This window comes from Dendrobates tinctorius, unplaced genomic scaffold, assembly GCF_039654945.1.
Source record: "Dendrobates tinctorius isolate UK_male_01 unplaced genomic scaffold, ASM3965494v1 ptg000007l, whole genome shotgun sequence".
Classification (NCBI taxonomy): domain Eukaryota; kingdom Metazoa; phylum Chordata; class Amphibia; order Anura; family Dendrobatidae; genus Dendrobates; species Dendrobates tinctorius.
In genome coordinates, this window is record NW_027361675.1 from 60,975,380 (window position 1) to 60,998,915 (window position 23,536).

General features: G+C 41.2%; 1 protein-coding gene across 2 annotated transcripts in view; it reads left to right on the forward strand.

Moving 5' to 3' along the window:
• Positions 1-23,536, forward strand: part of GALNT17 (polypeptide N-acetylgalactosaminyltransferase 17) — a 785,890-nt gene that overhangs the window by 116,348 nt on the left and 646,006 nt on the right. For both annotated transcript variants that reach the window (XM_073575053.1, XM_073575045.1), the window contains exon 2: positions 10,648-10,831. In XM_073575053.1, coding sequence (XP_073431154.1) covers positions 10,648-10,831 — 184 coding nt within the window. The remainder of the gene's footprint in view (positions 1-10,647; positions 10,832-23,536) is intronic.

Below are 23,536 nucleotides of genomic sequence, written 5' to 3' on the forward strand. Positions count from 1 at the left end.
TACTCTGAAACACTTTGGATAAAGCCACTTTTTCATCTGAATGTCCATGTGGACTTCTATCTTTCAAGCAGCGCGGAGTTAATCCACCTTTTTATCCCATTTTTTTTACTCTGGCTGGTCACGAGGAGACCAGTGGATCTGCAGCAGCTAATATTTCTATGAGCCTGTGTTTGGGCTCCGTCTGGTGAGTAAAATCTGATTAGAGGTATCTCTTAATACCGAGATAAGACCCTATTGTGCTTTTACTTTCCTTCCAGCTTTTTATTACCTCTGTAGTAGGGCATTCCAAATTCTGACTGCCCTAACTGTAAAAAACCCTTTCCTATGTAACTGTTGGAATCATCTTTCTTCCACCCATAATGAGTGCCCACTGGTCTTTAGAATAGTCTTTGGAAGGAGTAAGTCATGTGCAAGTCCTCTGTACTGACCACACATATATTTATACATATAAATGAGATCTCCTCTGAGACGTCTTTTTTCTTAGCTAAACAAGTCCAACTTTTCCAACATTTCATCATATGAGAGGACTTCCATCCCTTGTAATTATTCAATTGCCCGCCTTTGAAATCACTCAAATTTTTGAGTATCGTTTTTAAAATGTGGAGCCCAAAACTGGATCCCATATTCTAGATGTGGTCTCACAAGTGATTTATAAAGGGGTAAAAATGCATTGGGATCAATGGATTTTATCTCTCATTTTTATACACCCTATACAATCTTGTTTTCTTTTGCAGCTGTTGCCTGATGTTGAGTGCTTCTGCTCAGCTTACTTGTAACCAGAATACTCAAGTTCTCCTCCTGTTCTGCAGTCCAAAGAATACTTCCATTTAATGTATATTTTTCTTTTAATGTATATGCAGCAATAGGATTACTCCATCCTAGGTGCATTTTTCTGTATTTATCAGTATGAAACCTCATTTGCCAAGTGTTTGCCCATTCAGACATCTTATCCAGATTGTTTTGCAATATTGTGCTGTCAAATTCAGTTTTTAATATCCTACATGGTTTGGCGTCACACCCCCCCTAAAGAAATGTGAAAGAAACACGTGTCAGGGTGGAGGGAGATGGCATAGACCCCACATTCATTGTAAGTTCTATTGCATGGGCTTTCAGCCTGTATTTAACACAGCAAAAGGTGGAGGTTGGCTGTTGTACATATAATTTTTCATATTGGGAATTGCAGGGTGTCTGCATCTATTTTTAGCATGGAGTCCTATTGCATAATGCCTTCTTTTTAGGACATCTGTGTATTCTGATTAGGACACGGACTGCCATACATTCCTAATTTAAGCACTAGCATTTACTGTACTTTATATTTAAAAAATATATACTGTGTGGAGACATGGAGGTGGGCGGGCGCCCCAGTCTGCTAGCCAGAACCGCATGGACCAGAGATCGTCCCTCCAATCTCCGGCTTTCCTTTTAACCTGGGCATAACCCTACTCAGGCAACTCAGGGTGAGAGTAAAACAGTGTGACAATGCTTTAATGAACCACAAAACAGATAACATGTACAACAGTCCCAGGAAAATACTCAAAGATGGTGCACAATACAGAGTCTCATCCTTCTGCTGACTCGCCGGGATAATGGCCTCTTTTACTTCAGAGCTTCCAGAGTTGACTACCCCACCTGTGGCACACACATAGAGAGAAGGTAATGACAAGAATAGGAAGATGACAGTCCATTGAGGTACAAGGCCAGTTGACTTGAGGGTCACAACCTGGCTTCTCCGAACATCTCCATGGAGCCAGGTGACATGTGGGTCCCAATCCTGGCTTTCTCCAAACATATCCATGGTTGAGCGATGGTCAATGGAGAAGATCTGTTATCTTCTAACTGGAGCAGAGATCCAGTCAGTTGTTTCCTGTAGAATGATAGATCCGTGTCCCTCGTGATGGAGGCATGATGAAGTGACAGCAGTCCTGTAGGATCCCCTGGATGATTGATGTCTTGGTAGAATCTCTGGCTATCGCTCTCTCTGTCTCTGTCAGTCTTTCATTCTCTCTGTACCGAGGCATGTAACCTATTTTTCTATATAACAAGTATCCTTTAGTCCAGCATCACAGATAAGTAGAAGAATGGTGATGACCAAGTCGCCTTGTTTGATTATGTAATCTATTTGCATAGATTTCCTTGTCTTTTTTAAAAATTAACAAACTATCTGGGCTACCCAACCCATAATTAGCATATCACTAGTCATCAAGGATAAGAGCACACTATGTTATGTCACATATCAGCTTACAAGTCAATATTACAGGCTTACACAAACAAAAGTCTGTTTTCTTGACCAGCGAGAATGAAATACTATAATTCAAAAGCCAGCATACAGATAACAGTCTATTGGTTTGCTAAAAATAGATACAATGATTAATTGTATCTATTTTTATGGTTAATTAAGATACAATGCTGTGTCTCCACACTTTGTTTTTGAGTCATCCTAATTTGGGAAAATATTATAAGATACATGCATTCAGCCTCATCACCTGTATTTAGCAATAAGGAATTTATTCCTCTATAGCCTGCAATTTATCCTTATCTACAGTGAATGTTTAATGGGATCCCAAGCCTTTATCAACCCTCACATTGGGGGCATTTTTTCTTTATACGATTTTGTCTTTTTTTGTATTATTTTTTTGTATATTAATAACAATTGCAATTGATATTTTATATAGAACTACAGTAAGAAGAGCCCGGCGTTGCCTGGGCATAGTAACTAACTGTGGTTAGTTATAACAAATTATAATGATTATATTTCACATAAAAACATTTCACATCATATATTCAACACTACAGATTTGCAACACAAATTAACTAAATGATTACCCAAGTATTGATTGTATTTTATTTTCAACTTATTCAAGAACCTTTTGATAAACATTTTTGTTTTTTCCTTCCTGTGCAAAGATGAACAGATTTTTAACAGTTCCAACTGTTGAACAGGCCACGTAAAGTTGACCATGAGAACAACATGGAGATTTCAAATCGATCCCTACTATTTTCAAAGACTGTCCCTGAGCATGGTTAATGGACATTGCAAAGAGCAGTTGAACTGGAAACTGGAGGTGTTTAAAATGTTGAAGCAAATTTTTTTTAACACAATATTAACCCTTTAACGACTGCCGATATGACATTTAGCGGTGGCAGTTAATGGGCCTTATACCTCCTGCACCTCATGCTCCTTCTTTTACACAGCCACCTCCTGCACCTCACGCTCCTCCTTTATACATAGCAATTTTCTGCAGCACAGCTTTTCTCCTTTATACAGTGGCATGCAAAAGTTTAGGCACCCCAGGTCAAAATTACTGTTATTGTGAACAGTTAAGCAAGTTGAAGATAAAATGATCTCTAAAAGGCCTAAAGTTAAAGATGACACATTTGTTTTGTATTTTAGGCTAAAAAGTAATACACATTGTAATTTTTTCACATTTTAAAAATTGCAAAAAGAAAATTGGTCTGATGCTAAAGTTTGGGCACCTTTGCAGACTTGTGTGCTCAGATAACTTTGACCAAGGTTTCAGACCTTAATTAGCCTGTAAGGGATATGACTTGTTCACCCTCAATGTTAGGAAAGGCCAGCTGATGCAGATTCCACAGGTTTAGAAACACATAGCCTCCTCTAACCTTGTGCGAAAAAACAGCCACCATGGGTTCTTTTAAGCAGCTGCCTAGCACTCTGAAAATGAAAATGGTGGAGGCCCACAAAGCAGGAGAAGGCTATAAGAAGAAAGCAAAGCGTTTTCAAGTTGTCCTTTCCTCGGTTCAATATGTAATTCAGAAATAGCAGTTTACAGGAACAGTGGAGGTCAAGATAAGGTCTGGAAGGCCAAGCAAAATTTCAGAGAGAGCTGCTTGTAGGATTGCTAGAAAGGCATATCAGAACCCCCACTTGACTGCAAAAGACCTTCAGAAAGATTTAGCAGATTCTGGAGTTGTGGTAATTGTTCTACTGTTCAGAGATACCTTATCAAATATGGCCTTCATGGAAGAGTCATCAGAAGAAAACCTCTCCTGCACCCTCACCATAAAATTCAGCATCAGAGGTATGCAAAAGAACATCTAAACAAGCCCAATGCATTTCAGAAACAAGTCCTGTGAATCGTTGAAGTTAAAATAAAACTCTTTGGTCGCAATGATCAAAGGTATGTGCAGAGAAAAAATTGCATAGAATTTCAAGAAAAGAACATCTCTCCAACCATTAAGCATGGGGATGGATAAATCATGCTTTGGAGTTGTGTTGCAGACAATGGCACAGGGAACATTTCACAGGTAGAAGGAAGAATGGATTCAATGAAATTTCAACAAATTCTTGATGCAAACATAACACCATGTGTAAAAAAGCTGAATTTGAAAACAGGATGGCTTCTACAAATGGATAATGATCACACACATCAAAATCCACAATAGACTACCTCAAAAGGCGATAGCTAGAGGTTTTTCAATGGCCCTCACAGTCCCCCGATTCGATCATCATTGAAAATCTGTGGCTAGCCCTCAAAATAGCAGTGCAAGCAAGACGACCCAGGAATCTCACAGAAATGGAAGAATTTTCCAAGGAAGAATGGATGAAAATCCATCAAACAAGAATTGAAAGACTCTTGGCTGGCTACTAAAAGCGTTTACAAGCTGTGATATTTTTAAAAGGGAGTGCTACTAGAAACTAACTATGCAGGGTGCCCAAACTTTTGTATTGGCCTATTTTCCTTATTGTAATTTTTAAAATGACAATATATAATTTTTTGGCCTAAAATACAGAGAAAATGTCTCATCTTTAACTTTAGCCCTTTTAGAGATCATTCCATCTTCAACTTGCTTAACTGGTCACAATAACAGTAATTTTGACCAGGGGTGCCCAAACTTTTACATGCCACTGTAGTTGCATCCTCCAGCAGCATCTCACACTCCTCTTTCATATACCATTGGAAACACTTGATCCCGAGAGAAATTGCACTATTTGCAATAAAGTGCATTGTAAATACTTCTTGTGCAGCACCACACTTTTCTCCTTTAGACCTCGTTAAAACGTTATTTGGTCAGTATTTTTACCTCAGTATTTGTAAGTGATTTTGGCTTATAAATACTGAGGTAAAATACTGACCAAATTAATACTGAACATGTGAATGTGGCCTTATCCACCTGCAGCTCCTCACTCTTCTCTATACACAGCTTCACACTGCAGCAGCACCTCACTTCTCTCATTTTCCCCCTCAAATCTCTCATTTTCCCCCTCACACCTCTCATTTTCCCCCTCACACCTCTCATTATTCCCACTCACACCTGTCATTTTTACCTAACACCTGCCATTTTCTAATCACTCCACTATTGTCCCCTCACTCTTCTCATTTTCCACTCACACTTCTTCATTTTCACCTCACACCTCTCATTTTCCCCTCACTCCTCTCATTTTCCCCTCACTTCTCATTTTCACCTCACTCCTCTCTTCTCCTCTCACGTGCACACCAAGTCCCTGTTATGAGCACAGTTTTGTAATCCATGAGGCTCCTCCCTTGCCTGTGATGTCATGTCTCACAGGTGCAACTCCATTCTAGACACGATGGAGCTATGTGTGGCCTGTGCCTGCTGCCCGCTGATACTCTGAAGGCGCCGGTCCTGATTGTAGCTCACAGTGGCTGGAACATCACAGCTGGTGAGTTTGCTGGGTGGTTTTTGAGATGAATGTGTCTCCCCCATGTGCGCTGACAACGTGGGCTGTGTGGATGGGGCTTTGCGTGTGGAATGAATGTGGCTATGCGGAGTGGGCGTGGCTTGATACATACACACACACACACTCAGCTTAATATATATAGATAATCTCTGTGTGCTTTTTCTGGCCACTTTGTCTCTCTTTATCCAAGGAGACGTTATGACTCAGACTGGGTTATTATGTTGTTATAGCACATTATGCATATGGATCACACTTTTGATTAAAATAGTTTATTTTCAGCAAATAATGACACTTTACTCTCAATCCCATCCACAAGATCAATAATAAAGAGATTAAACAGAATCGGTCCTAGCACAGATCCCTGCAGTACCCCACTGCTGCCTATATCCCATCTAGAGACTCTACCAGTTATGATGACTCTTTGTTTTCTGTCATTTAGCCAAATCCTTACCCATCTGCATTTAGTTTCCCCAGTCCATGCTTCTGTAGCTTCAATATAAGACTGTTATGTGGTACAGTATCAAATTCCTTTGCAAAGTAGAGATAAATCACATCAGCTGCATTACCAACTTTCAGATTTGCACTTAACTCCTCATAGAAAGCCAACATGTTAGTTATTATATTCAATTCAAAGAAAGCCCAGATGAACGACACCAAGGCTCTAATCCACCAGCAAGAAGTCGAGGATCAATCACAGGCACACAGTGTGTAAAACACTGCTGGGAATAACGGTGCACAGCATCAGAAAAAACATGCTAAATTTGTAAAAGAAGGAAAAAGATGCAGCACTCACCCAGATTTGCAGTGCAGTGTTTCTTTATTCAACCATTAAAGGTCACACAATAAAGGACGGGCAGATAACATGAGGCATGCGGGGAAAAAAGACAGATGACAGCCGTTTCGTGTACACAGACGCTTCAACAGGTCCAGGTGTCCACCTTTTATATTATTCTCTGCAATATATTTCTGCAGATCATCTCTTAAAGCACGGTGGTTCAGTGGTTAGCACTACTGCCTTGCAGCGCTGGAGTCCTGGGTTCATAATCCCACCAAGGACAACATCTGCAAGGAGTTTGTATGTTCTCCCTGTGCGTGGGTTTCCTCTGGGTACTCTGGTTTTCTCCCACATTCCAAAGACATACTGATAGGGAATGTAGATTGTGAGCCCCATCGGGGACAGCAATGATATTATGTGGAAACTGTAAAGCACTGCGGAATATGTTAGCACTATATAAAGATTATTATTATAATGCCCACAAAAAATTTGCTCACTACTGATGTCAGGCTAACCCGATGGTAGTTGCCTGGATACACCTTATGACTTTTTTAAAATATCGGTACTAGATCAGTCATCCTCCAATCCTGTGACACCCACCCTGATACAGGAGAGTCTAAAAAGATGAGATATACTGATCTGTGAATTACTGAACTCAATTCCTTCAGTATCCGTGGATGAATTCCATCTGGTCTGGGTGATTTGTCAATGTTTAATTTGCTCAGACACAGGCATACTTCTTGTGTTAAAATAGTTACATATATCAGGTAGTGAACTTTGATTTTTGCCTTGCTGAATGATCCCTGGTACAGTGAATTTATTCGTTAACACAGATTAGTAGTGCCTGTTTAATATTTCTGTCTTTTCTTTCTCCTTTATAAATATCTTGTTATGTTCATTTTTTGAGGTACTGATACATCTATTTTTTCCAATTGGCATTGATGTATTTATACAATTTTTGAGGATATATTTTAATGTTGCTGGTGATTTGTTTATCTGTGGACAACTGTGCTAGCTTGATAAGTTCCTTGGGGATATAGTTTCCAAAATGGGGTCACTTGTGGGGGGTTTCCACTGTTTAGGTACATCAGGTACTCTCCAAATGCGACATGGCGCCTGATCTCAATTCCAGCTAATTTTGCATTGAAAGAGTCAAACGGCGCTCCTTTCCTTCCGAGCTCTGCCATGCGCCGAAACAGTGGTTCCCCCCCACATATCAGGTATCAGCGTACCCAGGACAAATTGCATAATAACTGTTGCTGTCCAATTTCTCCTGTTACTCTTGGTAAAATAAATAAAATTGGACCTGAAATAATTTTTTTGTGAAAAAAGGTAAATGTTCTTTTTTTTTGTAAACATTCAAAAAATTCCTGCGAAGCACCTGAAGGGTTAATAAACTTCTTGAGTGTGGTTTTGAGCACCTTGAGGGGTGCAGTTTTTAGAATGGTGTCACTTTTGGGTATTTTCTATCATATAGACCCCTCAAAGTGACTTCAAATGTGATGTGGTCCCTAACAAAAAATGGTGTTGTAAAAATGAGAAATTGCTGGTCAATTTTAATCTTTATAACTTCCTAACAAAAAAAATATTTTGGTTCCAGAAAACATGCTGCTGTCAAAACTGACTATGACATCTAGATGGTTAACAGAGTGTGGAGGCTCCGTTTTAATCCCATTGGTCCTGATATTTTCCATGATGGTTCTTGACAATTAACGGTATTAGAGTACGCCAAGATATTGTGGCACGTTCAAAAGTTATCAAAATTTAGGTGGTAACAATAAACTTTTTCATTCCTGTCATGTCACTTTGTATTAATTCCTGAAAGGCATCTGAAGGGTTAATGAACCTGAACCTGAAAGCAATTTTGAATAGGTTGAGGGGTGCGGTTTTTAAAATGATATCACTTTTGGGGATTTCCAATATATAGGACCCCGAAAGCCACTTCAAAACTGTACAGGTTTTTATAAAAATAAGTTTTGTAAATTTCCTTAAAAAAATCAAAAATTACAGCTACATTTTTAAACCTTCTAAATATTCTAATAAAATAAAACAACATTTTACAAACGGTGCTGATGTAAAGCAGACATGAGGGAAATGTCATATATTTATGTTTTTGTATGACTTCAGTATCTGGATTAAAGGGATAACCAATCATTCAAAGTTCAAAAATTACTAATGTTTTAACTTTTTTGTCAAATTTCTGAGATTTTTATAGATAAACGCAAAATATATCAATCTAAATTTACCATTATCATAAAATATAGTGGCTCAGGAAAAAGCAGTCTCAAAATAAATGGGATATGTTGAAGCATTCCAGAGTTATTTCCACATAAAATGACACATGTAAGATTTAAAAAAAAATGGCCCAGTCACTAAAGTGTTAAATTATAATATTTTGCTTTGTTTCACAGTGCTTTGCGTAGGTGACTGACCACCACTGTTTTTCCACATACAGTGCTTGCAAAGTTCTTTTCTTCTGCTTGGAAGCTGGCTGGGACAATTGGAGCTTGTGTATATCTTCCAACACAAGTCAGCTTTAGTTGCAATGCTTACATGGATCCATCACAAGATCCATCACACCATCTCTAAAAGGTTCACATAAGGCCAGGGCCTCCAAGGAAATACAGCATTACTAGCAAGTCATGGACTGATTACTACAATTGTGTTCCAAGTTCAGTTTTTTTATAGAGATAAAGTGACCATTGCAAAATGCTGACCATACCGAATGTTTTTGTGAAGGTCACAGGGTGACTTGTTTTTCCACAATGTGAAAACATTGCAATTGTGATTATGGCTTTAGTAAAAAAGAAACTATTCTTTTTTGTTTCATTTCCACTCAGTCAATCAGATCTAGACAAGCAGCACAAAGGGAAAGTTGTCAGTAAATTAATATATTGACTGGGATAAATATTGTAGTTTGAGGAATGTATTTGAAGGCTGCAAGAACAGCAATACATGGCCACCTCTACATCAAAATGATTTAAGCTCCATATTGAGCAAGGTACTATCAAACTATCAATTCCTATTAAAAATAATTGCCATGTTTATATATTTTATTCTCCGAACCATGTTCAAATTAATGTAATAATTTATAATTCTTTTAGATCTTTAATATTAAGTCAGCACAATTACTTGACTGAGACAGTTGTACTTCCAGGAGAAACTACTATGACTTTGGACAGGAGAACAAATGTGGCTTTTCCATGTGCAAACATAGATTTAAAGTTGTCTACTTTATTTTACCAGATTTGTTGCTTGTTAATATATAAGTACTATAGGTTTTTCTCTCTTGTAAATCATCTTATAATGAGTCATGTCCACCAACCACCTTAAGTTGAAATATAGCATTGCCATGTGTAGTGTTTTTAACTGGACCGACATTCCTCTTCATCAATGTCCATTTTGGATCAGAAGAGCAATTTCATCTTTGAGGAAGGCAGCAGTAAGGACTATCAAGCAGACAATGCACTACTATGGCTGGGGTCACATTTGCGTGTGTAATGCGAGAATCTCGCACGAGTCTCTCACATCAATACCCAGCACTGCCGTCGGCACTCGAGACCGGAGTGTACGGCTGCTCCAAAAGTTTTTTTGCCTTTTTTTTACTATATAGCCCTATCAAATGGTTTTATGTTATTGGTACATTCAGTTACATTAGCACATCATTACTGCTTAATAGACATACAACTTTGTAAGCTAAAGGGATTATCACAACAAATTAGTGAGATTTTTCTACATGGCTGCACAAAGGCACATAGCTTCTAGCTAAAACATCTGATTTGCATTACTTTCAGACCATTTAGAAAATGAAAACTCTTAGTAAACGAGACGACATATTAAGCGATAACATTATGAAATTTGTCTCTAAAGGGAAAGTATCCATTATGTTTTAGGATATGAGAATGCTTTTAGTATTTTAACTTGCTTTCAGAGATGATGAAAATATGTCTTTTTAATTGTAAGTAGTAACTTAGTCCGTTGGTATTATACAGTGTATTCTAAAGTAAATGATATGCTGTATTTAGCTAATGCAAAAAATTGAAGAAAAAGATATTATGGTTTAATAATAAGTTCAATTGGGAATATTCGTAAGATATATAAATTTGAAAAATCTGTGCTATAAAATAATTCATTAGATTCTAAATAGAAATGTTTTATTGCAGTGCAGCACAGAATATTTCAATTAACAACTGACTTTGCTTCTTTTTAGGATTATCAAAATCACTTGGGCTTATTGAAGGATATGGTGGTCGAGGAAAAGGTGGACTTCCAGCTACATTAACTCCTGAAGAAGAAGAGAAAGCCAAAGGACCACATGAAAAATATGGTTACAATTCCTACCTCAGTGAGAAAATTTCACTGGATCGGGCTATACCCGACTATCGACCAACTAAGTAAGTAAAAGTAACTACAGTACTTTTGAATACAAAATGCACAAATTTGACACAATGTTGCGCACACAATTAGTTAACTGGCTTATTCAATCTCATGTAATTTTCAAAGATAAAGCCAGTCATAACAAAGAGCTTTCAATTATTAGTGGAAGGTCTCCCTGAGGTTGAGCTATATGACAACATATGTTGCGCTACAGCATTTCTCAGATAAAGCACCACCAATAAAATCTGTGCAATTTTTTTGACAGGAAATCCAACTCATTTGGAAAAAATTGTGACTCTGTGTCAAAGGTAGCAATGCGACACTAAAATTATTACATGTGATGTTCCAATGCAACATTGCGCAATTTAACTAGAAGAATAACGCCACTTTACCCTAGGCTTATACAAAGCCTCTGCTACAAACAGCCCTCATTTTGTAGATCTTGACATATGAATGTATCACATATCACATGTTTTTTTTGGGGTTTTGGAATTTCTCTACAGCCATTTTCCCCTTGATAACAGTACTGAGATTCCTCCATGAGTTGATTATCTTCCAGGGATTAATCAAACAGAAAGAGACTTTTAATAATATGATTTTCTATTAATTGAGACTAGAGATGAGTGAACCTGAACAGTAAAGTTCGGCATCCAAACCAACCACCTACTGTTTGGGCACGGACACAGAACACAGAACACAGACTTCACCAGGAAGACTGTGTTACTGTTTGGGTTCGGCCCCCTGAACACCGGGTTTTTGTCACGCTGCCATGTGCATGACAGCGCGTCAAAGACAGTTTCTGATAGGCGATAAAATCATCACTGCCTATCAGACAAATGACAGCGTGAGCTTGCAACTGTGATCAGAGGTATTAAGTTTATCTCCGATCACTGGTGTCAGCTGATGGGTCTACTGCTCCCATCAGCAGACATCTGCTGCCGCTATTAACAGTGAGAGCAGGAGCAGATGATGGCAGTATTCATCAGCCATCTCCTGCGCTGTGAATTAATAATTGACAGCGCAGCAAAAATTGTCAGCACAGCTGATCGGCGGTAAAATAAGCTATGATCGGAGGTATAAAGTTTACCTCCGGTCATTGGAAAGGGCTGAAGGTCTACTGCTCCCATCAGCAAGCACCTGCTGCTGCTAATAACAGCAAGAGCAGGAGCGACTGATGGGCGCATTCATGAGTCGGTGCCTGCGCTTTACTGAAATAATTTTAAAAAAATGGTCCGGTTTCCCCTGTACTTTTGATAACCAGCAAGTCAAAACTGTCACTTGGGGCTGCAACCCTCACCTGTCAGCATTATCAAGGTTGGTTATCAAAAATAAAGGGGTCTTCATGCAGTTTTTAAATTATTTAAAAAAATGATGTAGGGTCCCCTGCTGTTTTGACAACAAGCCTTGCTAAGGCAGACAGCTGGGGGCTGGTATTCTCAGGCTGGTAAGAGGCCATTAATTTTGCCCCCCAGCTTTAACACAGCAGCCGCACAGAAAAGGCACATCTATAGATGTTCCAATTCTGGCGCTTTGCCCAGCTCTTCCCACTTGCCCTGTAGCTGTGGCAAGGGGGGTTCATATTTGTGGGGTTGATGTCAGGTGACATCAAGGCCACAAATTAGTAATAAAGAGGCATCTATAAGACACTTATCCAGTTATAATTCTTTATTTGTATTGTAAATTAACACACAGCAAGTATAAAGTCCTTTATTTGAAAGAATGACAAAGACTCTTTTAATGATTCTAAATTAATCCATACTCACATCATCACCCATTCCATTGAAGCCAAAGTCTCCTGTAATAAAAAAAACAACAACCATATCTCTCACCTGTCCGTCGTTCTGTCCCACGCTGTAGTCCATGTCTGGGGATAAATAGTTTTTCCCATGTTTCCATGTGTTTCCTCTGGCCACTCCAAAGACAGACTAATAAGGATTTAGATTGGGATCTCCAATGATGATAATGTTTACAAAGCACTGAAGAATGTGACTGCCCTATATAAATGAGTAAAATAAAATATAAATAAAGTATGGGGGCATTCCATCATCACCTTGGTGACAAGGATCTGGCTTTCTCCTGCCAGGTACTTTTATAGAGAATGAGCATTCCTGTGAATGAAGGAATCAGGATCCAGGGTAGACACACTATTGGTTCAACTGCTCCAAGATTCAAAGTATCACAGACTTTAAAGGGGTGAAGTATGGTGAGCTACAGGAATTATTTGATTCATACATCTGTTCCCACCCTTGACTGGGAGAAATGTTTGTTGACCAAATGATCTTTTGGAGTAGAGCTGGGCAAACCCAAACAGTAAAGTTACCTACTGATCAGTCAAGGAAAACAAACACATACTTTACCAGGAAGTCCATATTACTGTTTAGGCTCAGCCCCCTGAACACCGGAAGTTTGATGTGCTGTCATATGCAAGACAGCGAGTCAAAGACAGCTTCTGATAGGTAGTAAAATCATCACTGCCGATCAGACAAATGACAGCATGAGCTTGCAGCTGTGATCGGAGGTATTAAGTTTATTTCCGATCACTGGTGTCAGCTGATGGGACTGCTGCTACCATCAGCAGACGTCTGCTGCCGTTAATAACAGTGAGTGCAGGAGCAGATGATGGCAGTATTCATCAGCCATCTCCTGCACTGTAAATAAATAATTAAGAAAGACAATAAAACAGCATGGGATCCACTGTATTTTTGATAAGCAGCCAGGCAAAACTCACAGGTGGGGGCTGCAACCCTCAGCTGTCAGCTTCAGCAAGACTGGGTATCAAGAATAGAGGGGTCCCCATGTTGTATTTTTTAATGATTTAAATAAATCACTAAAAAATGGCATAGGGTCCCCCCCAGTTTTGACAACCAACCAAGCCAAAGCATATGGCTGGGGGCCGTATTTGCAGACTAGTAAGGGGGCATGGATATTGCACTCCCAGCCTAAAAATAGCAGCCTGCAGCCACCCAGAAAGGGCACATCTATTACATAATAATAATAGTTATAAACTTTATATAGTGCTAACATATTCCACAGCGCTTTACAGTTTGCAGATATTTTGAACACTGTCCCCGATGGGGCTCACAATCTATATTGCCTATCAGTATGTCTTCGGAGTGTGGGAGGAAACCGGAGTGCCCGGAGGAAACCCACGCAAACACGGGGAGAACATACAAACTTCTTGCAGATGTTGTCCTTGGTGAGATTTGAACCCACTGAGCCACCGTGCTACATGCACCAATTCTGGTGCTTTGCCCCGCCCACTTGCCTTGTAGTGGTGGCAAGTGGGGTTCATATTTGTGGGGTTGATATCACCTTTGTATTGTCAGATGATATCAAGCACACTGATTTCTAACAGAGAGGTGTCTTTAAGACACCTATCCATTCCTAATCCAATAGTTATATAGTAAATAAAGACACAGCCAGAATAAAGTCTTTTATTTGAAATTAAGCAAAACACATTTATTTTTTATTTAAAAATAACAAACACAGTAATATTCACCTGACACCTAATTTCACTGAATCCCTTGTCGCCTGTAAGAAAACAAAAATAAAAAATAACAATATCACTCACCTATCCGTCGTTCTGTCCCACACCATAATCCATGTCTGGGGGGATAAACAGTTTTCAACCTGGACAGTGCCAAAATACAACTGTCCAGGCTGATATCCACTTTTGAATGAGCTGCTGCGAAGGCAACATCAGTGACTAGCGGTGACATCAACAAGGTTACTGCCGACCACTGAGGCTGTGTTCCCAGCCGGGCTAAACGGCGGTGACTACGGTGAGATCCTTTCTAGCAGTATGAGAAATGCTCATGGTGCAAAGGTGAGTTCACTGCAGTTCACCAGGACAATTTCACTGTGGTGAATTTGAGCACTGGATGTTCAGGCCTCCCATTCAAATGAACGGGGTTCGGGCTCGGGTATGGTTACTGTTCTGGTACCCGAACTTGAACTTTTTGTAACTGTTTGGCCAAACCTGCCAGACTTGAACATCCAGGTGTCCGCCCATCTCTATTTGACATATAAAGTGTATGGGGGTTTACTATCCTAGTGTTAGTATAAATGACTTGAAGGCCTTTTACTCAAAGCTATTATTGTTAAAAGAAAATCAGTAAATCAAACAGAAGTCCTCCAGTGTAATTACATAAAGTGATCAAAATCACTTGAATGTCATTGATTAAATCTTTTAAAAATTATTTTGTTTAGTGGTGTGAGAAGCATCTGTTGTTATTTTACTGAAAAACAAAGAATTGAAAAAAGACTTGAAATCTCACAAGTGATCATCAGTATATAAAACTCATATGAACACTGTACAATAAAAATGCATGAGTTGCAAACGTTGCAAACCTTTTACTGTATATCATTGATTTGCACTCATTGGAGTAATTTATCTTACTGGGTACAATAAGCCATAATCATATGGAAATGTAACATCTGCTGGATTCTGTACTTCCAAGCAGTGAGCATTTATTAATACATATGACCTAGCAGTTGGTAGATAATTATTGTAAGATTCAGGTTACCAAATCATTTTCCATTTTCTTCTGACTGAATTAGCTCTTATCTTTTATGAAAAATAGTTGGCTTCATAAATGCTTCCTTACAATTATAATACACAGTTGAAAATTTGATATAGTGGAAAAGGTGTTTCTCAAAAAGCACCAATAAAAGTTAGTTTTAAACAAAACCTTTCTATAAAAGTAAGAATACTGCTTTTATATGATGAAAACTCCTTCTGAATGTGATATATTACATTCTGATGTCTCCCCAACTTGTCTTACTGTTTTTTTTTAATTAAGTGTTATGGCTTTGTTTAACAGTAAGGTGAGGAAAGAAGCAGTTGGCCTGGCCCTTGGTTTTACCCTTTGTCCCCTATACAGAGATCCAGACTTTTGAAGTAGTCAACTGAAGTAGTCAACTGACTAGTGCTTTACAGCTGATCAGCAAGACATGGTCAGAAGTAAAGCTGGGTCATATACACAAATTAGGCAACGAGAAGTCAATGTACGGGATAAAGCAGAACGCAGGTCAGAAACAAACAAAGGTCAATATCCATCAGCTACACGACAAATCTCAGCTTACCAAGCAAAAGAGAAGTCAGAGAAGATAGATAGCAACAATAAGTTTACAGAGAAAAGGAGAATCCAGATAAAATGCAAAGCCTAAAACACTAACTGGTGCACATATATAAAAATAGAAATTAAAATAAAGCACCCAGTTCTCTGATCAGCAAGTTTATCTGATCTAGATTGGCTGACCAGCTGGGAGATCAATATACAAAGAATGGTTGCACTCTATCATGCTAAGGCATGTCAATGTGGAATATATGTAATTAGAATTGCAATACAGCTTTAGAATTATAAAAAAAATATATGAGACTCTTAGCATAAAATTTGGCCAAATATTATCTGCCCACCAGCCAACGTCAAGGCGGCCTCAAATCTGATGGGTACCTACACTGTGTGAATACCTCTCTAAGGCTGATGTCTGAATTCCTGGGTGAATGTGGACACCTCTGTCAGCAATGCCTACATTTATGGGTAAGTAGGGACCTGCTATAATTAAAATCACCACCTGGTGGAGGGCTGAGTGCTCAGTCAGTAAGCTAACATACAAGAGACAAAAAAAAAAGCTCCAGCTGGGAGATCAGCCAGGTATACAGATAGACTTGGCAACGTGCAACATACTGTAGATAGAGATAAGCAAATCGATATAAAGAAAATCAACTTTGGCTTAAATTTTCCACAAAAATTGGGATTTGTCAGCCCAAATCCAGCAAAATACTGGGCAGCTGCCACTTAGTTGGATTTAAAGGGCCCGGAAGGTGTAAAAAATGTAAATATATTAAATTGACCTGACATGTTATTCTCTCTGATCCAGTCATCTCTTCAGGCATTCAGACTCGTTTTTTTAGGTATTCTGACATCACATGAAGTCTAGTTATTGACTATGCCTCACGTGATGTCCAGACCCCAGATCATATTAAACATTTAAAACTTTAAACTCACCTCTTTACGGCCTTCATCTGTTGCTCCCGATTATCTGGCTATCTCTTCAAGCATCCTGTTGCTTTTTCCTGTCTGACCATCTCTTCCACTGTCTCCAGCAATGACCACATAGGGAAAAGATAGGGCCAAAGAGAGGTGAGCATTAATTTTGTAATTTTTTTACTGAGGGGTTTATGGAGCCACACAAAGCAAAATAAGGCACATTTGACTCACATGAGATTTACGATGTAAGTGCCTGCACTTACACAAATTTGTTTGTTACGTAATGTGGTTAGTCATGTGGAAGATCTGTGTCTAGGAATTACTTTATGTAATGCTGTTTGTAATGTTGCAATGTTTAGAATGCTGTTTGTAACGCTGCTGTAATACCATAATTTCCCCCGGGATCAATAAAGTGTTTCGTATTGTATCGTATCGTATGAGAAAACATTGATGCAAATTTAATTTACCTGTTCAATTTCAGTGAATTGAACAAATTTTAATGTTGTAGAAAAGCACAGTTGAGTCTTGTCTGGTTGACAATTAAAGATTTTAAAAAGTTATGCTAACCTGGTAAGGTTATGTTCACACAACAATACCAAGGCATCGAATCCCAGCTGCTGCAGGTCCACAGGTCCTCAGACCAATAATTTTGCATAAAAAGGTAGTTTTGGATATTCTGCGCTGCCGATAGGTAAAATAGTAGATCCAGGCACACACAAATAGGATTGTACTGTTTTATTTTGTCTAAACGTTTCAAAACTGTTGGCAATTCGAAATGCATAGATAAAATAAAAGACCACAAACCTATTTGTGCTTGCCTAGATCTACCATTCTACCTACCAGCAGTGTGGAATATCCACAAGTCTTTTTATGTGAATTTAAATGACATACAGTGGGGAAAAAAAGTATTTAATTAGCCACCAATTGTGCAAGTTCTCCCACTTAAAAAGATGAGAGAGGTCTGTAAGGCTAGGTTCACATTGCATTAGGGGCATCCGTTTAATGGATACGTTAAACTGATGCTCTAATGCAGATATCATTTTTTACATCATTTTTTCCCATAGCGCTAACGTATGCGCTAATGCATGGTAGCAGTTCGTTATCATGCGCTACCATGTGTTAGCCATACAGGTCTATGCACAGAGAACGCATTTGTTCGCTGTGCGTCCATTCTCTGTGCGCTAGACCCGACGCACCCGAAAGTGAGGGTGCGTCATAAAGTAGCGCATCATCGCTAACGCGTGCCGATTTTGGCATGTGTTAGGATGCGTTACTCTAATTGTGGCCAATGGGTGCATTATCACATCTGTTACATAGCATTAGTGCCGCTATATAATGGATGTGCTCAACGCATGGCCCCTAACTATATGTGAACCACCCCTAATTGAGATCAAAGGTAGACCACAACTAGGAGTGTCAAAATGAGAAAACAAATCCAGAAAATTACCTTCTCTGATTTGGCAACATTTATTTTGCAAACTATGGTGAAAAATAAGTATTTTGTCATTAACAAAAGTTCATCTCAATATTTTGATATATATTCTTTTTTTGGCAATAACAGAGGTTAAACATTTTCTGTAAGTCTTCACAAGGTTGGCACACACTGTTGGTGGTATGTTGGCCCATACCTCCATGCAGATCTCCTCTAGAGCAGGGTTCCCCAACTCCAGTCCTCAAGGCCCACCAACAGGTCATGTTTTCAGGATTTCCTTAGTATTGCTCAGGTGATAATTGCATCACCTGTGCAATACAAAGGAAATCCTGAAAACATGATCTGTTGGTGGGCCTTGAGGACTGGAGTTGGGGAACCCTGCTCTAGAGCAGTGATGTTTTGCACCTGTTGCTGGGCAACATGGACTTTCAAATCTCTCCAAAGGTTTTCTATGGGGTTAAGATCTGGAGACTGGCTAGGCCACTCCAGGACCTTCATATACTTCTTACGAAGCCACTCCTTCATTGCCCTGGCAATGTGCTTGTGATCATTATCATGCTGATAGATCCATCCACGTTTCATCTTCAATGCCCTTGCTGGTAGAAGAAGGTTTGCACTTAAAATCTCACAATATATGGTCCCATTCATTCTTTCATGTACACGGATCAGTTGTCCTGGTTCCTTTGCAGAGAAACATCCCTAAAGCATAATGTTGCCACCAACATGCTTCACAGTAGGTATGGGGTTCTTTGAATGTAACTCAGAATTCTGTCTCCTCCAAACAAGATAAGTTTTGCTTCTACCAAACATTTCTACTTTGGCTTCATCAGACCTAGAGTTGAGCGAAACGGGTCGAAAAAATTCAAAAGTCGCCGACTTTTGGCAAAGTCGGGTTTCATGAAACGAAACCCGACCCTAGGATGAGGTCGGCCACGAGGTCGGCGACTTACGCGCCAAAGTCGCTTTTCAAAAGTTTGTTTTGCGCTCTTTTTCAGCCAATCAGGATCCACGGACACTGTGGGCAACGTGATGACATAGGCACGGGTCACCACCATCTTTCAGAAGGGCATGCAAGTGATTGGCTTGCTTTGGTGGGCGTCACAGGGGGTATAAAAGGGCGTGCACGCCGACCGCCATCTTACTTCTGCCGATCTTAGTATAGGGAGAGGTTGCTGCTGATTCTGTAGGGAGAGCGTTAGGCAGGGAAGAAGACAAAAAAACTGCTTCTGCTGTTAGCGATTTGGCCTGCACAACACACAAGTCACTGTGTGTGCAGTGCAAGGGGAGGCTATATTGTGGTGTATCAGTGGCGTTGGTTGTTGGGCTGCCTTTTAAGGCTTCCTGACACGCTGGCATTGCTGTTTACCCACTGCTCCGCAAACTGCTTTTTTAAAAGCAATCCAATCTCCCTTATCCTCTCGTCACTTTGGTCACAGGCAGCTGTGCCATCGAGCGTGTCACATAGCGCTCAGATATCAGTGGGCCGCACACAATCCACAAGTGTCCACTGTCCACAAGTGTACGCAGAGATTCAAAATCTCCATTATCCTCTCGTCACTTTGGTCACAGGCAGCTGTGCCATCGAGCGTGTCACATAGCGCTCAGATATCAGTGGGCCGCACACAATCCACAAGTGTCCAGTGTCCACAAGTGTACGCAGAGATTCAAAATCTCCATTATCCTCTCGTCACTTTGGTCACAGGCAGCTGTGCCATCGAGCGTGTCACATAGCGCTCAGATATCAGTGGGCCGCACACAATCCACAAGTGTCCAGTGTCCAAAAGTGTACGCAGAGATTCAAAATCTCCATTATCCTCTCGTCACTTTGGTCACAGGCAGCTGTGCCATCGAGCGTGTCACATAGCGCTCAGATATCAGTGGGCCGCACACAATCCACAAGTGTCCACTGTCCACAAGTGTACGCAGAGATTCAAAATCTCCATTATCCTCTCGTCACTTTGGTCACAGGCAGCTGTGCCATCGAGCGTGTCACATAGCGCTCAGATATCAGTGGGCCGCACACAATCCACAAGTGTCCACTGTCCACAAGTGTACGCAGAGATTCAAAATCTTCATTATCCTCTCGTCACTTTGGTCACAGGCAGCTGTGCCATCGAGCGTGTCACATAGCGCTCAGATATCAGTGGGCCGCACACAATCCACAAGTGTCCACTGTCCACAAGTGTACGCAGAGATTCAAAATCTCCATTATCCTCCCGTCACTTTGGTCACAGGCAGCTGTGCCATCGAGCGTGTCACATAGCGCTCAGATATCAGTGGGCCGCACACAATCCACAAGTGTCCACTGTCCACAAGTGTACGCAGAGATTCAAAATCTCCATTATCCTCTCGTCACTTTGGTCACAGGCAGCTGTGCCATCGAGCGTGTCACATAGCGCTCAGATATCAGTGGGCCGCACACAATCCACAAGTGTCCAGTGTCCAAAAGTGTGCGCAGAGATTCAAAATCTCCATTATCCTCTCGTCACTTTGGTCACAGGCAGCTGTGCCATCGAGCGTGTCACATAGCGCTCAGATATCAGTGGGCCGCACACAATCCACAAGTGTCCACTGTCCACAAGTGTACGCAGAGATTCAAAATCTCCATTATCCTCTCGTCACTTTGGTCACAGGCAGCTGTGCCATCGAGCGTGTCACATAGCACTCACATATCAGTGGGCCGCACACAATCCACAAGTGTCCACTGTCCACAAGTGTACGCAGAGATTCAAAATCTCCATTATCCTCTCGTTACTTTGGTCACAGGCAGCTGTGCCATCGAGCGTGTCACATAGCGCTCAGATATCAGTGGGCCGCACACAATCCACAAGTGTCCAGTGTCCAAAAGTGTACGCAGAGATTCAAAATCTCCATTATCCTCTCGTCACTTTGGTCACAGGCAGCTGTGCCATCGAGCGTGTCACATAGCGCTCAGATATCAGTGGGCCACACACAATCCACAAGTGTCCACTGTCCACAAGTGTACGCAGAGATTCAAAATCTCCATTATCCTCTCGTCACTTTGGTCACAGGCAGCTGTGCCATCGAGCGTGTCACATAGCGCTCAGATATCAGTGGGCCGCACACAATCCACAAGTGTCCACTGTCCACAAGTGTACGCAGAGATTCAAAATCTCCATTATCCTCTCGTCACTTTGGTCACAGGCAGCTGTGCCATCGAGCGTGTCACATAGCGCTCAGATATCAGTGGGCCGCACACAATCCACAAGTGTCCACTGTCCACAAGTGTGTGCAGAAATTCTAAAACTCCCCTGTCCTATAGACACCTTGTACCTTGTTTTACATTACTATATAGTTTGTTGGATTTTGTCTACATTTCTACCAAAAATGAGGAAGGTTGGTGGAAGAGGCCGTGGAATTGGGCGGGGGTTGGCAGCTGGTAATGATGGTGTTGGTGGTGGATCTGATGGTAGTGGCAAGAGCAAAATAGGACCGAATGCAGGAGGTGCTGACCCTGCGTCATCGTCTGGCTACATAAGGACTCGAACGCTTAGTTTTCTAGGAGTTGGCAAACCGCTTTTAAAGGCAGAGCATCAGGAAAAAGTTTTGTCTTACATTGCTGACTCAGCCTCCAGCTCTATCGCCTCCTCTTCTTCAGTTGTAAAAAGTAAAAGCACTGAGTCGTCATTGGAGGCTCATGTTCATGAACCACACCTTTCCTTGTGTCCTTCACCCCAACCAAGATTGAAGGATGACGCAGGCCATACTACTGATTACTCCATGGAGCTGTTTTCACATACCATGCCTGGATTATCAAGTCAAATGGTGAATTACCCAGGCCAAGATGAATCTGACATGGAGTGCACTGATGCACAGCCGCTGATGGATGATTCTGCTGGTACATTCACTCAGAGCACTACATTGTCCTCGCAGTGTACAGAGCCAGATTTTGACCCTGATGAGACTCAGGTGCCCCTTCCCGCACACTATACCACCATACACGGTGACACAGAGAAAGGTGCACATGACATAGAAGAGGAGGTGATGGATGACCCAGTTGTTGACCCAGATTGGCATCCATTGGGGGAAGAGGGTGCTGCTTCCAATAGCTCAGATGAGGAGCATCCACAGCAGACATCGACATCGCAACAGCTGTTATCTGGCAGGCCCGGAGCACTCCAAAGACAGGTTCCAAACATCAAAAGAGTTGCTGGACAGCTTGTCCAGAGGGTCAAAAGATCACAGCGTGCTAGGCCGCAAAATGTCTGCCAAAGTAGGAAGAGTGCAGTGTGGCACTTTTTTGAACAAAATCCTCATGATCAGGCCAAGGTTATCTGTAAGAAGTGCGCAAAGACCTTTAGCCGAGGGAAAAAATCTGAAAAATTTGAATACCAGTTGCATGCTTAGACATTTAACCAGCATGCACTTGCAAGCGTGGACACAACACCAAACCTCAAGTGCCACATGTGCAACTGATCACAACGAAGGTAGTCAGCAACGCTACATTGTTTCCCCCACTGTAAGCCCACCGGTTAGCACAGCAGCAAATGTTGAGGTGTCGTTGCAAGGCCACAGCAGTCAGGGAATCCCACTGTTATATCAACGAAAGACTGATTCTAGGCCATCAGAAAGAACACCAACTCCATCACCATCATCAACCCTCTCTCAGTCCGCCCTGTCCACCGCTACTTCCACCATATGCAGCTCTCAAGTCCAGCTCACCCTCCCAGACATTATGAGTAGGTCAAGAAAGTACTCAGTCTCTCATCCGCATACACTGGGTTTGAACGCCCACATTGCCAAACTAATCTCGTTTGAGATGATGCCCTTTCGGTTGGTGGAAAGCACAGCTTTCCGCGAACTCATGGCCTATGCAGTACCACGCTATGACCTACCCAGTCGCCACTTCTTCTCTCGCAAAGCCATCCCAGCCCTCCACTATCATGTGAAAGACCGCATTGTCCATGCACTCAAGCAGTCAGTGAGCGGAAAGGTGCACCTCACAACTGATGCATGGTCCAGTCGGCATGGCCAGGGCCGTTACGTGTCCATCACTGCGCACTGGGTTAATGTGGTGGATGCAGGGTCCACAGGGGACAGCGGTGGTGGGACAGTGCTGCCTAGCCCACGGTATAGGAAACAGTTGGCTGTAGGCGTTCGACCCTCCTCCTCCTCCTCCTCCTCCAGAAGCGACAGCTTGTCCACAGAGCGCAGTCCTACGAGCACTCCATCTACTGCTGCCACTGTTGCACACGATGTGTCCCCCTATCGAGCAGCTAGTGGAAAGCGTCAGCAGGCTGTGTTGCAGATGATGTGTTTGAGCGACAGACACACCG